The 17,019-nt window shown below is 51.0% G+C and overlaps 6 protein-coding genes across 6 annotated transcripts; 2 read left to right on the forward strand and 4 right to left on the reverse strand.

Annotated features, from left to right (window-relative positions):
• Positions 1-2,043: 2,043 nt before the first annotated feature.
• NECHADRAFT_56145 (uncharacterized protein) lies at positions 2,044-2,706 on the forward strand (the record flags this gene model as incomplete). Its single annotated transcript, XM_003039406.1, has 1 exon — positions 2,044-2,706. The coding sequence occupies one exon, from the start codon at positions 2,044-2,046 to the stop codon at positions 2,704-2,706; it is 663 nt and encodes a 220-aa protein (XP_003039452.1).
• Positions 2,707-3,464: 758 nt separating this feature from the next.
• On the reverse strand, positions 3,465-5,551 carry NECHADRAFT_64974 (uncharacterized protein). Its single transcript, XM_003039408.1, has 4 exons — positions 5,287-5,551; positions 4,829-5,236; positions 3,687-4,320; positions 3,465-3,626 (listed from the first exon to the last, which is right to left on the reverse strand). Exons 1-4 carry the CDS (start codon positions 5,506-5,508, stop codon positions 3,481-3,483), a joined length of 1,410 nt encoding a protein of 469 aa, XP_003039454.1. The 5' UTR covers positions 5,509-5,551; the 3' UTR covers positions 3,465-3,480.
• A 512-nt stretch (positions 5,552-6,063) lies between these two features.
• On the forward strand, positions 6,064-7,079 carry NECHADRAFT_89179 (uncharacterized protein; the record flags this gene model as incomplete). Its single annotated transcript, XM_003039407.1, has 3 exons — positions 6,064-6,175; positions 6,237-6,725; positions 6,778-7,079. 3 exons carry the CDS (start codon positions 6,064-6,066, stop codon positions 7,077-7,079), a joined length of 903 nt encoding a protein of 300 aa, XP_003039453.1.
• A 724-nt stretch (positions 7,080-7,803) lies between these two features.
• Positions 7,804-9,389, reverse strand: NECHADRAFT_56146 (uncharacterized protein; the record flags this gene model as incomplete). The annotated part of the gene is made up of 3 exons (XM_003039409.1): positions 7,804-7,961; positions 8,022-9,200; positions 9,257-9,389. 3 exons carry the CDS (start codon positions 9,387-9,389, stop codon positions 7,804-7,806), a joined length of 1,470 nt encoding a protein of 489 aa, XP_003039455.1.
• A 1,605-nt stretch (positions 9,390-10,994) lies between these two features.
• Positions 10,995-12,844, reverse strand: NECHADRAFT_56150 (uncharacterized protein; the record flags this gene model as incomplete). The annotated part of the gene is made up of 3 exons (XM_003039410.1): positions 10,995-12,286; positions 12,397-12,484; positions 12,539-12,844. The coding sequence occupies 3 exons, from the start codon at positions 12,842-12,844 to the stop codon at positions 10,995-10,997; spliced, it is 1,686 nt and encodes a 561-aa protein (XP_003039456.1).
• Positions 12,845-13,250: 406 nt separating this feature from the next.
• Positions 13,251-15,731, reverse strand: NECHADRAFT_89182 (uncharacterized protein; the record flags this gene model as incomplete). Its single annotated transcript, XM_003039411.1, has 4 exons — positions 13,251-13,568; positions 13,627-13,853; positions 13,939-14,363; positions 14,434-15,731. The coding sequence occupies 4 exons, from the start codon at positions 15,729-15,731 to the stop codon at positions 13,251-13,253; spliced, it is 2,268 nt and encodes a 755-aa protein (XP_003039457.1).
• Positions 15,732-17,019: the final 1,288 nt, after the last annotated feature.

The raw sequence follows: 17,019 nt of genomic DNA on the forward strand, positions 1-17,019 counted from the left end.
CCCAGAAAGGGCAATATTAACACTCCCTTATATCTTGCTTATCTAAGCAGCTATTGCTTAGGTGAGCAGTTTATAGGGAAGCGCATAAGCTAAAGTATAGGGTAATAAAATCCTAGGCTTATATCTTATAAGCTTATTTTTCTAGAATTTTATTTATAAAAGACCTTCTTAGAAATAAGGTATTTTACACTTTATAACTTATTTTTATTAACTTATAACACCTTATCTAGCTAATTAATCTTTTTATAACTTAATTTTATTATATATACATATATTTATTTTATTTACTTATTTTATATTATTTTCAAATCTATTATTAATTCTTTTAAATCTTTCTTATTATAATATAAGCTTATTTCTTTAATATATGCTTATTTCTTTACTATAAGCTTATTTCTATAATATTAGAAAGAACCCCTTCTTTTCTTTTACTTATAAATAGCTTTTATCTTACTTATATAAATAGCTTTTAGTTTTATTTCTTTTATTTAATATTAATTAAGTAGCCTTTACTAGCTACTATAAAAGCTGTCCTGCTTTTATATATATAAGTAATTATAATAATCTTTTTTTTTTATTCTTAAATATATTACTTAAAATTTTATATATATAATATTTCTAAAAAATTACTTTAATAACTATATAATTATATCTTTTTACTTCTTTTAAGTAGTTATAATTAAGATTTAACTTAATTTAAATATAACTTAATAATATTTTAAAGAAATATATAAGAAATAAGTATAAATAAGCATCATAGGTTACGCGTAAGAGTTAGTCTTAACATTACCTAGTATTACCATATCGCCCAAATACAAGCACTTGTCATGCACCTATTAAGTGGTCCCAACCATCTCACATGACCGGCTCCACGCGGGAGCCACAACTGAGATCTGAGCCAGCTTCCCCGCACTGGAAGGGGTGTTCCATCTTTACAGATTCCTCAGTAGCCAATCACAGGCCGAGTCTTGCTGCGTCTGCTCAAGTAGTGTGCGGTTGATATGTCGCATCATCCGGGGGCGTTATGCCTAACTTGGAATTTCCGGCAAGAACAGGAACTAAAGGGGACTTCGGTCACTTGGGCTTCTGAGCACTAAGCGAGCGGATTTTGTTACAGGCCCAGGCAGGGTGCACAAAGAAAGACGGAGGGATGCTGGGCTACCGGCACATGGGAGTGCGCCTCCCGCCCGCCTGATGCATTATCAACAATTGATTCGTGAACACAAGTTCCGTAGGCCCGCCAGGGTAGTCTCAGGTAGGAGTTCTTATACCTAATCATCAATCAACCGTTCCTTGACATGGTTTGCATACCGTGGCCTTGATAGATTTCCACTTCCGACTTTCGGGCCGTCGGCAACTCGCATCGATAGTGACTTGAAAACGTTAAAGAAGATGCAGAAATGCATTCAGCGTATACAGGACTTGTGTGCTCTAGTTGGGAGTTGTTTCTCCTCCCACGCACCTATTATCTACCGTTCGCATTCAACCCATCCCGCAAAGATGAAATTGAGCTGCGGATTGACTTACTGTCCCCTCGATTCAAACCACGATAAGATTTATCCTCCAGAAGTTACCTCAAGCCAGTGCGGCATCTGTTGTTTAGCTCAGTGGACTATCCCACAACGGCTTGTAGTGTCGAAATGGGCGTTGCGCGGGGTCTCACGTGTTATTTTCCACCGATCGCGTAATTGTCGGGCGCTCGGCGAATCATCTGAGACCACGGACAAAGCCGAGATCCCCTCAACTTGAAGACACGGAAGACATGGAACACGATGGAACAAACTCACCCAGCCTCCCCGGAACTTCGGCTATTTTGGTGCGGGGTCTTGTGCTGCGGTACTTCACCCCGCCTTCAGCCGGAAGCGTCGGCTTTTCGTGCGCGGGGGTCTCGAGTTCGTCCCGTGAAGGAATGTTTCAAATGTGCTCTCAAAGAGCCAGCACTCATCAGCTACTCCCCGCATGTATTTAAGTTTGGCCCGCATTAGGACTTTTGTGTCCACTTGCAAGGTCAATTCTGGGGCCAGTTAGTTGATCCATCATATCATGCCTTCGCAAGCCACACTGCCTGACCTGCCGCATGGCCAATTGCTCCCAAACGGCCTCGGCGATGAGCCGCCTCTTTCTCAGAACGATCCAACCATCGGCTATAGGCTGAATCACACCATGCTGAGAATTCGCGATCCACGAAAATCATTGCATTTCTATATCGACCTTATGGGTATGCGCACCATTTTCGCAATGAACATTGGACCTGTCAATGCATGGTACCTGGGCTACCCTAAAACGTTTGAGCATCAGGCAGACCTCAAGAAGTTCGGCGCGGACACTGTTAAGAATCTGAGGCAGTTCGAGGGTCTTCTAGAGCTAGGCCATGTCAAGGGGTCAGAGAACCAGCCGGAGGGGTACTACCAGAATGGCAATGACCCTCCGAATCTAGGCTTCGGCCACTTGGGCTTCACGGTCCCTGACGTGCCAGCGGCCCTTAAAAGGTTGAAAGAGAACGGTGTCGAAGTCGTCAAAGACCTTGGAGAAGAGACTACGCGTGCGTCCATCTCAATCACCGAGTGGGAGAACGAGCGTGGAATAGGCGTGGAGGAGAAAGGAACCGATACCGAGATTCACGCGACCTTCAGGGAGATGTACAAAAATGTTGCATACGTAAAAGATCCGGTAAGTCGCATACATGATGAATATCTGTCGTCCTGAAGCTGGTGTCATGAGACTCCTATGCTCTTGAAGGCAGGACTTTGCAGCGTATATACTAAATGAGCTAGGACGGATATCTTATTGAGTTGATCCCTCAGAACATGGGTATCTAGCAGGTGGTTTTTCAAGCAGGGGGTAAATAGGCAAGACTAAATTGACAATTGAGAGAACTGCGCTGGAATTCAAGAGGGTAGTTTTATGGCTTTAGAGAGCTCACCAAGGGCTAGTTGCTCGCCTTTGTAATGTTCAAGGTGCTATCTCTTATATAGTTAAGGCCGATTGAGCCACGTTTGGACGTCGTGGTTGTCCTATTTTGCTTCGATATGTGGCAACTTTGAGCCATACCATCTCCGCTGCCAGCCGAGCGGATAACCATCGTGATAAACCACTGCCGCGGACAAAATGGCAAAGTCCGCTGGCTAGCTATAACGAGCATCATCATGCTTCCGGCCTAGATAAAAGAAGAAGAAAAAACGATAGCCAATCCGGTTAGCCCTAAGGCAGCGTCGTGTCAGGGTTCAAGAGCTCACGAGAGATAAGCATGTTGCAACTATTCTTAAGCGCCCACAGAGAGAGACCTGGGCATGTTCGTCGTTTCCATCCACAGCCTATGTGGCAAATGGAACAAAGCTGGTATCATCGTGACTATTAGCATCCTCGTTGCTATGAGCTTGATGGCGGCGAAAAACAGGGGCTATATTTGCGTGCAGACTGCGCGGTCATGAGTTGCTATCTACGAAAGATCCGACATCTCGTGTCAACAAACACTCCTGTTCAATCTTTGCCAATCTTCAACTCATCCTTTACATCCTCTACTTGAAGAGCCTCCAACCGCTTCTGCTCCTCTGCAACTTCAACTTCAACGGGGGCATCGATATGATCTTTGAACTCTGAGCGAGGGTCTATAGCCCAAAAGGCGACTGGCACGGCAGCTTGTCAGCAGAAGTCAACAACCGGGCTGGTATAGGTGGAATAATTACCGAATACGCCAGGTAGGCACAAACACGCGGCGGCAATCCAGCAGTTTCTAAACGCAATTCCGTAGGCTTTCATCTGACCACCCTGGGCTGCTGCGATGATGTCGGGACTCGCACCAGAGATCTCAGAGAGTGCTCCCTCGTCGCCACCTGTAATAGCTGAGATCAGAGCATCGAGAGACGAAGCCGAAAATCCAAGAGGAATAACTGCTGCTGAGATCTTCTTGCGTAGCTCCGTGGAAAGGCTCTCGTGGAAAATAGCGTTATTAATGGCTAGGCCAACCACGCCGCCGATTGGCCGAGCGACGCTGACAAGTCCGGATACCAGAGAGATCAATTCCGGTGGCGTCGTCAACTGTGCAGCGACCATGAAGGTTGGTATGGTACCTCCGAGGCCAAGACCAGCAAAGATGGCATAGCCCCAATAGTTTGCCTCAGGCGTTGATGGTGTGGTCGTCGCCATGAGAACGTTGAAGAGGACTATTAGGCCCAAACAGAGTATACCAGGCATACGAGTAATCCGGTACTTGGTCGATGCCCAGCCGAAGACAATAGTGGCCAAACCGCCAACTATGAAAAACATGCCGAATGCGATGCCAGAAATCAGCATATCACTTCCAGTGAACATGCCGAACTGCTGCGCGAAATAAGTATTAGCGGTATAGAAGGAAACCCCGTCAATCCACACAGCCAAGAGCGAAATAACTATATTGCGGTGGGTGAAAATGGCGTGATTGAAGATACCTCGACGGACATGTTAGCAATAATATCCGATGCTTGTGATGGGCAAAGACTAGCTTACCATCCTTTTTGACCAGCCACTCGTAGAAGATAAAACCGATAATCAAAACCATACCCAGAACAAAGGGAGCAATGATATGTGCGTCAGACCAAGGGTATGGATTCTTAGACCACGAAAGGGCCATAGAAAATAGGGTTAATCCAGGAGCGAAAAGCGCATAGCCGACCCAGTCTAGTCTCCGCAGCTTCTGCGTCAACTTGAGCGAGACTTGCTCTTCTCTTGGCGGTGGATAATAGAAAAATAGGATCCCTAAGAATGAGAGACCAAAGAAGGCTGCCACAACGTAGAAAAACACCCTATAGTTTTCAAGGTGGTTATATCGAAGCAGCAATCCGCCCATGACCAGACTGAGGATCCCACCAATGCTGGATGACATATTGATGGTCGACTGGGCAATAGAGCGTTGGCTCCGAGGGAGGACCTCTGATGGCACTGCAAATAAGACGGGCGTGGCACCATAGCTGACACCAATCAAGACAAACCCGGCGATGACAGTTGCGACATTCTGGGCTCGGGCAACCACCATAGTGCCTGCGAAGCCGATGGCAAGTAGCACTATGAGAACCCATCTTCTGCCCCAGTAATCAGCCATCTGGGATACAGGCAGACAGATTGCAATTCCGAGAAGGTTGATGGATTGGTTGAACCACATAGTCTGCGAGGCGCCGCCCAGAAGCTGGGCAATTGACTGGGCTAGGAAGCCCGAACCGATGACGGCTGTGAGTTGGGAGAAGTAGGCAAAGTTGACGCACTACGCGACTATCAGTCCTGCTCCTGTGCCAACGAAGGGACGCTCCTTACAGTAACGACGATCCATGTCTTCATATGGACCTTGATAGCCTGCTTCGAGGTGGTCTGGGTATCTGAGTCTCGCTCCATGTTGGCTTGTGGAGCCCAAGTTCCCATGTGGGGGATCTGCAGGGAGAGTTGTGGGGTGCGGAGAGTCAAGAGATGTGAGGCCTGAGTCAGGATATGTAGGTGACAACCTTGACGAAAGACCTTGAACACGGGAAGAGTTCGCATTATATGTGCGAATCAACGCCTCCGTAGCCAAGAGCAATTAGACACAAGGCCGGGGTGGTCGGGATTTCCAAGAAGGAAAAATGCTCTAGACATCCGATAGCGTTGTTGCGTACGGAGCCGGGGTATCATAGTAAGCGGCCCCAGAAACCTTGCGTAATTCAGCTCCACAAATCTCGGCGCAGTCTGGGGAACCCCCGTCAAGGCTGATAGGTACTGTACATATCCGTACATTTCCTTCCGAGAGGCCTGGGGTGGTGGGTAACTTGACAATCACGGATGCTCTACGGGTCCGGGGTAATTAGCTCCCTCGGCTCCATTCATCGGCATTCTCAACAGGGTTAGTCCACCCAGCAAGGTCCGGACTTCCCGACGTGGCGGAAACGCCAGCTACCAGCCGCTCATCGAGCGCATAATTCCAGGTCAAAAGGGCGAATCCAACTTGCCAACTGACTAGCACTGATCCTTCCCTTTCCGTCGCTTTGTAATTTACTCGATCACTAGAGACCACTCCATCTTGGAACGCTCCCAACTGAAAACCCGGCTTGCGAAATCACCATGTCCCTCATCGAACCGAATCAATCCTTGTTCAAGTCAGTCAAGGACAAGGTGGTCGTCATCACAGGCGGTGCCCGTGGAATAGGTCGTTCCGCAGCCCTTGCCTTTCACGGTGCGTTAAGCAGTTGCTCTACTCCGGCAAATGCTCTGCTAACCTACTGCTATGGGAAAAGGCCATGGTGCAAAGGTCGTGGTTGGCGATCTAAACGCGGAAGAGGGCAAGAGCTTGGTTTCACTGCTGGGGGAGAACCTACGTTTCATCCAGTGCGACGTATCCAAATATGGAGATCAGCTTGCATTGTTTCAAGAGGCAGAGCGGTCCTTTGGCCGTGTTGATATTGCCATCGCAAACGCTGCCGTTGGGAGGTTTCCCGATCCGCTCACAGTGATCGAGGATATCAACGAGGAACCCCCTCTCCCTGAGGTGGATATTAACCTTAGGGGTGTCCTCTTTACCAGTCGGATCGCGGTGCACTACCTGAGGAAGCACGGTGGAGGTGACCTTATCCTTATCAGCAGTATAGGAGGGTTCAAGGAAACGGCCGACCTCACGCCCTATCTCGCCACCAAGCATGGCGTCATTGGAGTGATGCGAGGGCTCCGCATGACCTCTCTGAAGAACGATAACGTCCGAGTAAACGTTATTTGTCCCTGGACAACACGTGCGTAGCATGACTTGAATGACCGTGAGATTGAGTGCTGAAGCTGTGGCAGGAACAATACTCACAAAAGCTATTGCGACTGCTTGGGAAGAATTGGGACTGCCGATGAACGAACCCGAGGATGTGGCAACCTCCATGTTGATCTGTGCTACAGCGGGTCGAAGTGACGGCGCAACCCACAACGGAGCTGCCATGCCTTTCCATGGAAAGATCCTGCTCGTAGCAGGAGGAAAGTCGTACGAGATTGAAGACGCGTTGCAAAGCCTAGAGCCTCAGTGGCTAGGAGAGAACAACAGCCGAGCCGTTGCGATGGGCCAGGACTTTCTGCACAATGGAAAGACGTCTTGGCAGTAGTCTGCCAATCCTCAGCGTCACGAACTCTCGTTCTGACTACTCAGGGACATTTGGATAGTAAATCAAGGGACAGTAGCATAATTGCCGTGATCAGGACATTTGTCCATGTGTGCTAGTCCGATGTTGGTGAGCTAAACGCCGACGAAGCTTCTCCAAGCATGCGTCTGAGATATAAGCGTCACAGTTGGTAGATGAAAGCCTGCTCACCCACCCACTCACTGATGGATCCACAGCTTCAAGCTCAATGGACTCAGGTTGAAAGATAAGAATGGGTTAATTGTAGATGAAGATGAGTCAAAGCACCGGACAATCGAGTGAGGCAGACAGGCGAATGAGGGAGGAGAGCGTGATCAAGGGACCACGAACATTCGAGCGCGTCCTCAACTAATAAAGAGGCTAGTTAAATGTGGCTACTCCAGCTATCAAACAAGATGAACTATCCAGCGCCCGAGATGTTACACATGCCTCTGCCCAGATTGTCACAAGAGTGCGCCACGAGAATCAGAGTGGTGTTGCAGACCTGTTGCAGGTACGGCAGGTATAGTATCATAGCTTCGTCTCGTAAAATATAACGAGGACGAGGGAGGAAGGATGCCAAGAGATAGAGACGAACCAATCAAATAATCTGTTCTTGTCTATGTTAAAATCCGCGATCTATTTTGGCTTGCCATCCTCGTATTCGACAATTCCAGGCGTGGCTGGCTTGGTGGTGCGGTGCACCACGTTACAAGTTTGCCTTAGGTCGCCACCTTGCATAGGGATGATTATCCGAATCCGACACCAGGTGATCAATAGCAAGCGTATTAACCAATCCCGGGTGAACTTGAGAGAGGTGCGTGATGCCGCATAGCCTCATAGTCGTCTCAAGCTCATCTTTGAGGACTATTAATTCCGAAACGTCAGTACAGTTCTCCATAGTGTACCAGAAGATCCCGGACTTACTCTGAATATACTTCTCAATGCCCTCCTGACCATAGTCGAGGGCATATAGGAATCCTCTGCCAACGCCTACCCCCTTTGCACCAAGGCATAATGCCTTGAAAATATCGGTTCCACGACGGATTCCTCCATCAATCAGTACCTCGAGTTTATCAAACACCTCCGGACAGCTTTTCTGCAGCTCGAGAAGTACGAGAATTGACGCCGGACTTGTGTCTAGGTTTCTTCCGCCATGGTTGCTAAGCACAATGCCCTCTAGCTTATGCTCGACGGCAAGTTTGGCATCCATTGCCGTTATGACGCCTTTCAGAACGATAGGGCCGCTCCAATGCTTTCGCAGCCAGGCGATATCCCCCCAATTAAGCGAGGCATCTACATAGCCGCCAATCGAGCGGGCATAGCCACCGCTCTTTTGATTGCCTTTTCCCTTGAAGCTATCAGGGACTTGCACATCGTCTTGGTCCTTGGCTCGCTCATCTGCCTCTCGCTTGCCCGGAACAGGGCTATCGATAGTGACGAATATAGCCCTTACACCCAGGGCTTTAACCCGTGCGAGTAGATCTTCGCTTTTGGTACGGTCCTTATTCACGTACAGCTGGAAGAAGAAGGGCTGGTGCGAACCCCCTGCCTTGACGATCTCGTCCACAGGGTAAGACGCTGACGTAGAGATGGCCTGGATGACATTGTTTTCTCCACATCCTCGAGCGACAGCGATTTCGCCGTCTGGGTGCACCAGCTTGGCCATCGCTGCCGGTGAGATATAGAAAGGGACGCCGGTTCTGCAGCCTAGTATTGTTTGCTCAGTGCTGACTTTGGTAACGTCGATCAGCATGCGAGGACGCAGCATGATCTGGTCAAAGCAGGCGGCGTTCATGCGCTTGGTGATGACGTCTGCGGCCGCCGAGGAATAAAAAGCCCATGTCCTTGCGGCGAGGGTCTTTGACGCTACCTCTTCAAAGTCGAATGTGCTGATCATGTTGTCTAGCGAAGGCTTGTGGCTAGATGTTGAGTTGGGAGGGGCCTTTGTGATCGCTGGGCGAGGCTGGAGGGCCAGTTTTTCCATGGTATTCCGGTTGACAATACCCTTGAGCTTGTCTTGACCAAGATTTTCGGTCAAGGTAGTCGGCGGGTGGATGTCGGAATACGCATCTGTGGCATCTTTGCCCGCGTACTTGAGAATAACTTTGCATGCTTTTTAGTGCCAGTCGATCAATCTCGGGGAGCAAGCTTCAACATACTCCCAAAGCCCCCTGGGTGACTGGGGGCAAACTCTGTGACGTCCCATACCTTGCCCGCCACCACGATCCACAAGTCCGACGCGTTGTCGTGCTTGGCAATCTCGGTCGCCGTTAGGACCTCCGAGCTAGTCATGTGAGACTGGAACGTCTTAGCCGATTTCTCTGATGGATTCAAAACAGGTGCCAAACTCACCATGGTGGCAGAACAGTGTGCGAGGGTTCAATGTGATGTTGCTGCCTCATCGGGACCCGTGAGGCATTACACTATATAATGGGAGCGATGGGAACTCGAATCCACCTCACTTGTTGGTCAATGTGTCGAGACGACAGGGGAAGCTAAGGAGCCGAGGAGGAGCGGATTATGCCGGGATCGGCTTTTCCCCGTACAGCAATGCCGCATGCATCCCCGTCCATTGCCCACCTAGCCTCGTGCTCGATCAATATCTGCTCATCGGATATTGAAGCTCTTATGAACTTGCCGAATTGCCGCATCAACTTGAAAGGTCCAGGGGCCCAAGCAACGCGAGCCTCCCCCGCGCGCTATGCCCCTCAGGCCAAGCGGGCCGTGGCCCATGGCAAGTTGGGCATCATATTATGCCCTCACGGCAGGAGTCAGTTTGCACCCTTTTTGTAGGTTCAAGTTGATTGAATATAGCTTCGAGGGGCAGAGATGATGCTACGACAGGGAGATACGAATTCCCAAGTGATGCCTGGCGGAGGTGCGGTCCAAAGCCAACGCATTCTCGCGAGAAGGTCCGTCGTGTCTTGCCTTCCCACCTCAATCATGGCATTCATGACCGAAAGCCAAGTACGAGGGGATCTCAGAAGGGTTGAAGCCATCGATGGAGAGGGCCAGCCGTATGCTTCTGAGGCATCGCGGTCGTTTCTTGTCAAGAGAAGATTATTGAAGTGTGATGGAAACATCGCCATCGCATCCTCGGCTTCGACCCTCACCTCACGAGACCTGGCCGGAGCTTGAGGGTGAGCAGTTCTGACGCTTTGTCCAATGTCGAGAGGAGAAGAAAGTTATTCACCATGTACTGACTTTGGGTTCCTCGACTGCAAGAAGCGTCATGGAATCGTGAAACGGCGGATCACTTACCATGCCCAAAGGACCTCAGAGGGATACTGTTGGATTGTGAATAGCTCTCTTTGCTTCTTTCTGTAAGGTACCCAATAGAAATCATCCCAACTCTAGCAGTCGCCCCACGAACTTGAAGACAAGATTCTGGACCCCCCCCGCACCGCTTTCATCGAGGTCATTCAGTGGCATAACTTCTCCGACTTCGGCGCAGGCAACTTCAAGACGCTACTTGAGGTCATGCAGAGAGAACAGGGGCAACGGGGTACTCTTATCCGAGGTTTCATCCGTATTGTAACGTTTTGCCCTCTATCTCGATCATTAGCATACCATATCTTGTAGCTGGTTCGCCCTATCGCGGGATGGATATCATAATTTGATGAGAACAAGCAGTTGTATGTACAGGTGGCTTACACCCCGGCAATCTCAACAAACATATCCTACCACACAACAGTCTTGATGATATAGCGAGATACAGTCAGGGGATTGCATTGTCTTTCCAGGCGATATATGACGAATAGGCATTACAGGAATGGCGATTCTGGAAGCACAGCGGGTTGAATCAGGCCACGAGCAAGGGCTAATTCATATTCCAACAAGTCCAGCAAGTCAGGTTGCCGTGTGTTCTTGAAGGTGGGGTTCTCACGCCCCTTATCTTCACGGTACAGTCCTCCTGACTCTCGGGAGGACCAGCCGTCCATTTGAAAAGATTATGTTCTTCCCACCAAATCTACCCGGCTCCCTATCCCCCCCGTCATGTCGCATAGGCGGGATCGTACTAAGTGTGTCCTGTGCCCCAATCTCCAGCGACAGCTTCTGGCCCCGATCGAACAGGAATGCGGCTGGCAGGAAGGGGATGGTAACACTGTACACTTTACCCTTCTCGACCGGCGACCTAGGAACAACCGGCTGCTTGGGCACCTTGTCCTTCTGATCTCTGAAACCCGCGTCGACTTCGTCGCGGTGCGAGAGTCGCCAGTACCCCTTGGCGAAATGCTCATTCACCTCGCTGTGGTTTCCCTCAAGGAGCATCGGCTTGCCAACGTTGTTGAGGGCGCGTAGAGTCAAGAAGATATCCTGGTCCTCAGCTTCCGTGGCTACTTCGAGCTCAACGTACGGTGTCCCGAGAATCTCGAAGGGCTCGGTGAACGGAGATTCGAGCTCGAATGTCAAGGTACCTGTAAGGCCTGGGTACTCGAATTTCTTCTTGCTAGCTGTTGGCGGTCCTGCGAGGCTGAGTGTTTGAGAGGGCGTCAGGTAAAGAGAGACGTCCTCGGCATCAGGAGGCGGAAATGCCTGTTCTTCGCGGTAGAGGGTTTGGTCACCGTGATGAGTGATGAGTCGAATGCGTGGCATGGAGAGAATACCGGATTTCTCGTCTCCCTTCACAAAGAAGTCCAAAAAGCTTCTTTGACGTGCCATGTGGTCCGCGTCGTAGTAGAAAGCCAGGTGATTACCCGTGTGCATCTCTAGCCACTTGTGCTCGGAGGAGACTCCGTTGTAGGCGCGGATATTGCCGGGCAAGTGGACCTCGCTATCCGTCCAGTTGCCCGAAATGTAGATGGGGACCTCGATATCAGAGAGTTTCCGGAGTTCCTTGAGGATGCGCCACGAGTCGCCGTCTGGGTACTCGTGCTTTGCGACAAGACCAGGATAATCAGTACGGTTCGCGGCGAGCTCCTCAGCGGAGAGTGTGCCACTGCCAGATTGGTGGGGGATAACAGTGTTGTTATACCAGTGAACTTGGAAATTAGCACCGAGAATCCCACCTTTCCGAGCTGCCTGGTAGAGGTCGACTGCGGACTCGTAGGTGACCACGGCAGCTAGGTGTGGAGGCTGCTGCATGGCAGCCCAGTATCCCGTCATGCCATAGTAACTGATGCCGCTCACCGCTACCTTGCCGGAGCACCAAGGCTGTACGCCAGCCCACTCGATCACATCGTACAGGTCTGAACAGCCGTGTCAGCGCAGCTCCTCTGGTACTGCGTGCTGCAAGGTGGTAGGTAGGAGGTCTGCTGCTTACCCTGGCCTTCGGCATCGGCCTTGAGCTGGATGGAACGTTCCATTCCGAAGGGATCAAGACGTCCCTGACTGCCGCCAATGCCACGGCTGTCCACTCTCACAAGGGCATACCCGTACTGTTTTGTCTAAAGCTCATTCAGCTCCCACACTTTGCCCAATGGGGGACGAGCAGTTCTTACCCAAAGAATAGGATCCAACAGCTCAAAGGAAGCATCGGGTCCCAGCGGCTTGATGAGCTTGTACATGTTGACATACATGTCGGTTTTGGGCAGGCCGAATTCAAGGACAGGTATGTCCTTACCATACGGGCCTACATTGACGATTACAGGGACCTTGCTGCCTTGCTCAGACGCCGAAAGCGGCAGGAAGATGTCGGCACATAGTTCGACCCCGTCGCGGAGTTTGATGTAAACATTCTTGATCCGAGTGTATCCCTCCACGACGGTAGTACTCGTCGTATATTTCGGTAGACTTTGGTGTGCCATGGTGCCAATGAACAATAAAAAGCGAGATGGGTGAACTCAGATGGCCACGATGCTTGTTAAGTGTATGTTGCTGATCAGATGCAAGGAGTAGAGTAGAGAAGTGCAGATCTGTTATATTGTGAAGACGAGGACCGAGAGACCAGCGCCCTCTTTGACAAGCGGGGTAACCTAAGCACGGTTGATTCTGATCCCCGCAACCCGGCGGAACACACGAGATTGAAATTCCGGCGGGATTTCGAAGGCGGAAATCCCGGACCCCCGCGTGGAGTCGACTTGCTTCGCACCATGTACATGTATGCATGCGTTCACGTATGTTATGTACGTTGGGTAACTAACTAAGCTATCACATACAAAGCTTGTGAGCCGTCTGCCGCAGGGCCATGGTCACGAGAACAAGCCACAGAAGCTAAAAGATGCTCCATGCGTCATTCCACCACGTCACATCATTCAACGGCAAGTCAAAAGCCGCGTTGACATCGATCAAGTCGGAAATTCTAGCAGCCCTTGGCGTGGCTTGCGCGAGACTAGCGGCTTCTTCCTGAGATTCCGCTCTGTTTGAGGATGGCCTCAGCACTGCATCCAGCAGAATGCTAATAAATCGGGAGTATCGACCTGCAGTATGGACATCATCTGGAGCACCGCGACGCAGAGCTTCAACGGCTCTCCGAAGTAGCTGCATATCCGGGTCTTGATTTGTGACATTGGGCTCGTGACGGAGTGTTTCCTGTGGAGCTCTGAGTCAGCCCTTCAGCAAGCCCCTGTGTGAGAAGCCCAAGACTAACCTTCAGCAAATGCAACGAAGCAGCCATTGTGAAAACCCAGCAACGCACTGGAATGTGCTGCAGCATACCAGATGAGTCCAGTGCACCAGACACCAAGGACAATAGGTTGCGAGCGGCTTGTATCGTCTCATGCCGAAGACTCTGAACGTTCGAAGTTGCCATGATGTTCTCGGGGACTGTGATGTATCCGACGGGGGATAGACTGTAAATCACGGCATATCCGAACTCTATAGATAGACATGCACTCAGGAGAGACGATTGATCTGCATTAGTCAGCGCGGGAATCTGCCTCATGGACAGCGCGGCCCTTACCAAGTCTTTCAAACTGGCGTTTCCAGCGTTCCAACCTCCTTTGCGTATACTCGAGGACAGGCACCAAGTCATAGCTGTAGGGTCTCGAAGCCGTCTGCTTGAGCTCGTGTAGATATTCTCGAGCCTTTCGCATCTCCTCTGTTAGTTCAAAGTAGCTTTCCCAGTGTTCCTTCTCTGGCAGCGCACGGGTGAACATCTTGGAGAGCCTGTCAACGACAATCTTCCTTGACGACTCGGGCAGTAAGGGCTCCAGATCTAGCCGGAGTGCCAGGTGTTCATCGGCCAGGTAGATGAAGACGCATATGACATGGGCCCAGTCCCGGTTGGCCGTCTTGTCGTTGTTAACGGAATCCAAGAGGCCCCGAGTCTCGACCTCGAAGTAGCAACCTTCCCGTGCCAGCGCGATGGCGTTGGCAAGGAGCATCCTGCTTGTGTCAACCTAACGTGCATCAAGGGGACAATTCCAGAGGTAGCTGGGGAACAGGTCGAACCTACCAAGACATCTTGTTGCTTCGGTATGCAGAAAACGTGATACCGAGGTTCTCCAGACGAGCTGTCATTCCGTGCCTCTGCTTGCTATTCAAGCTGGTTGGACTTGCTTGGGAGTCACTTTCCGGCATTTCTGGCGGCATATCACACACGAAGCTGTCATCTTCAGAAGAGAAGGCGCCCGGATTGTTGATGGCCTTGGTATGCCAGTCGATCAGCAGTAACATGGAGGCGATTGTCCCCAGCGACCTCGTCTTGGTCGAACCCCACATTGCCGACTGCAAGCATTTCTGAAGGGATCTCCATGCCCCCCAGTGTATCCGTTCAGACCTAATCTGACCATGGTTGCCGCTGAGGACATGATATCGTGAAGCCAGTGTGATCATTGCTTCTAGCAGCACTGGTTCCTCCACCGCAAGCAGGACGTACTTGGATCGGTCGTTGTAGTATGCCGGCACCACAGGCCTGAGTGGCCATAAGCAAGAGAAGAAGAAATCGATAAACTCGATAGCCTCGTGTACCGCGATGAGTCGTTGTTGAACAAACTTGAAATAATGCCATCGGAAATCGTGCTCGAGAAGACCGTCCGGTCGCGCGTTGTCTTCTTGTGAGATGCTCCCCGCCAAGTTCTCTGCTGCGCCACCTTGCTCTGGAGGTGGAAACCCTGCAGAATGCTGCTCCTCGCTCGCAGCAAACGTGAGGAGGTCGAGAGCATGGGCGGGATTATCGACTTGGGTCGAGATGATCCTTGTCCTCGAGTCCAACCTCCTCGCCGCGCCATCCGTTGAGGTCACCGGGCTGTCATGAGGATCTGCGGGATGCAGCGCCTGTGTGGGAGCTTGTTGATTGTCGGAGCGAAGCTCGTATGGTGTCTCGCCTTGTGCTGCGACAACATCGAGCCATGGCTGCTGGTTTGGCCCTGATTCTACACGTGGTGCGTGCTCTGGTCCGGCGGGTTCCATCGCATAGCCGGCCGGTTGATCGTTGACTGCCGACGTTGACGCGCGACGCGCGGCGAGGTTCGTTCTGGCGGCTGGTGACAGAGGTTGGGCTGTTCCTCTGCGCCTGTATTTGACAGGCCGGAAGTCACAGGTTTCGCCTTCCCTTAGACATCGTAGACAAGCCTTGGATTGGCCATCTGGAACCTCACACCTCGACTTGCGTCTCCGACATTTCTCGCAGGATATCTCTGCCCGACGTCTTCTCAACCGGGGGGGAGATCCCGGTTCATTGACAGGAAGAAATGAAATACGGGCAGGACAACTCGTCTGGCTGTTGTCGTCGCTGACTGCCAATTCTGCCATGCCCAAGCTTCGATGGTAGGATGGTACGACCGCGATGGAGAAGATGCAGAACGGGACCAACAAGTGTCAAATAAACTAAGTTTGGGAACAATTTGAGGGGGCAAAAGCTGGGGAAACGAGGGGAGGGGCTCTCTCTGCCTACGGTAGGCTTAGCGCAAGATCTCCTGGCGACGCCAAGGTTCGCGGGGGACCCGCTTGAGAGCTCGTGGGGTCTCGCGGGACTGACTCGAGCGTTTTCCGACGACACCCAACCAGAAGCGACAGAAGCTAATCAGCAAACCTTGATAGCTTGACATGCTTAGCGTGGGCTGCGGGCTCCTGTCTAGCCGAGGCGGGGTTTATGGAAATGACTCAGCGGAGCCCTTCACGCGGGAAGTTATACCTGCACCGGGCCCGGTGCAAATAGGTCACGTGCCATGCGCACCAGGGCCAGTGCAAATAAGATATATTATGTGAGTTCGCAGCCCCTATTGCGCTGAGGGAGGCAACCGGCTCTCAAAGGCGGCTTGCAATAGCTTGCAGCGGCTCTCAAAGGCAGCTTACAACGCCCCGTAGCTGTGGCTAAGTCTAGGTGCCTAAGTGGCTGATTTTAAGTTAACCTCTGATTGGCTCTGTGCCGCTAGCTTACATAATACATCTTAGTTGCACTAGCCCTGGTGCCCAGGGCACGTTACTTACTTGCACCGCGGCCGGTGCAGGTATATGTTGGATTGGACCCTGTACAATAGCTCTGAGGGTGGTCACGTGCCTTCAATGTCAGGCCGGGTGATCTTCGGATAGTCGTCACACTAGGCCTAATTAAGAAGGCCACGTCGTGGCCCAAAAGGGAAAGAGGGGATTCTCTTAAGAACAACATGTTGAATTGGCAGCATCTCTTTGAGTGCGCGAAGACTCCCAACGCGTACCGGACCCACTTTTTCTCATGTAATGACGAGGGTACGGGCGGGGTACGGGAAGGTCTCTCAGAAAGGAATTACAGCCAAAACACCATAGAAATCATTTTGAAGAGACCTATGACTTCTCAATCAATTCCCGGCGAGGCACTTAACGCCTCTGATTCAGGTAGCTATATCACAGAGGAAAATAGCCGCCGCGAGCAGCCCAACGATATCACGTGCCGGCCGGTCTTCAGCCCGGCCACAACCTGCGGGGCTTACTTCCTTCCAATGGAGATGCCTTCACGCGACTTTGAGGTCAAGCCACTGCCCCATACGCCCCTACAGCTCTTCCAGCTTTTCCTACCTTATTCCTTAGTTAAAAGATGGGTCCAATATACCAATAGCTGGGT

Source organism: Fusarium vanettenii (assembly GCF_000151355.1).
Source record: "Fusarium vanettenii 77-13-4 unplaced genomic scaffold NECHAsca_104_unmapped, whole genome shotgun sequence".
Taxonomy (NCBI): Eukaryota; Fungi; Ascomycota; class Sordariomycetes; order Hypocreales; family Nectriaceae; genus Fusarium; species Fusarium vanettenii.

What these genes read in the sequence shown, in the direction of transcription:
- NECHADRAFT_64974 (XM_003039408.1), bottom strand. Translation starts at nt 5,508, where the DNA reads ATGCGAACTCTTCCCGTGTTCAAGGTCTTTCGTCAAGGTTGTCACCTA. An exon ending in AGACATGGATCGTCGTTACT is followed by an intron (nt 5,237 to 5,286) that starts GTAAGGAGCGTC and finishes ATAGTCGCGTAG; the next exon opens with TGCGTCAACTTTGCCTACTT. An exon ending in TTGGTGGGATCCTCAGTCTG is followed by an intron (nt 4,321 to 4,828) that starts GTCATGGGCGGA and finishes TATTTCGCGCAG; the next exon opens with CAGTTCGGCATGTTCACTGG.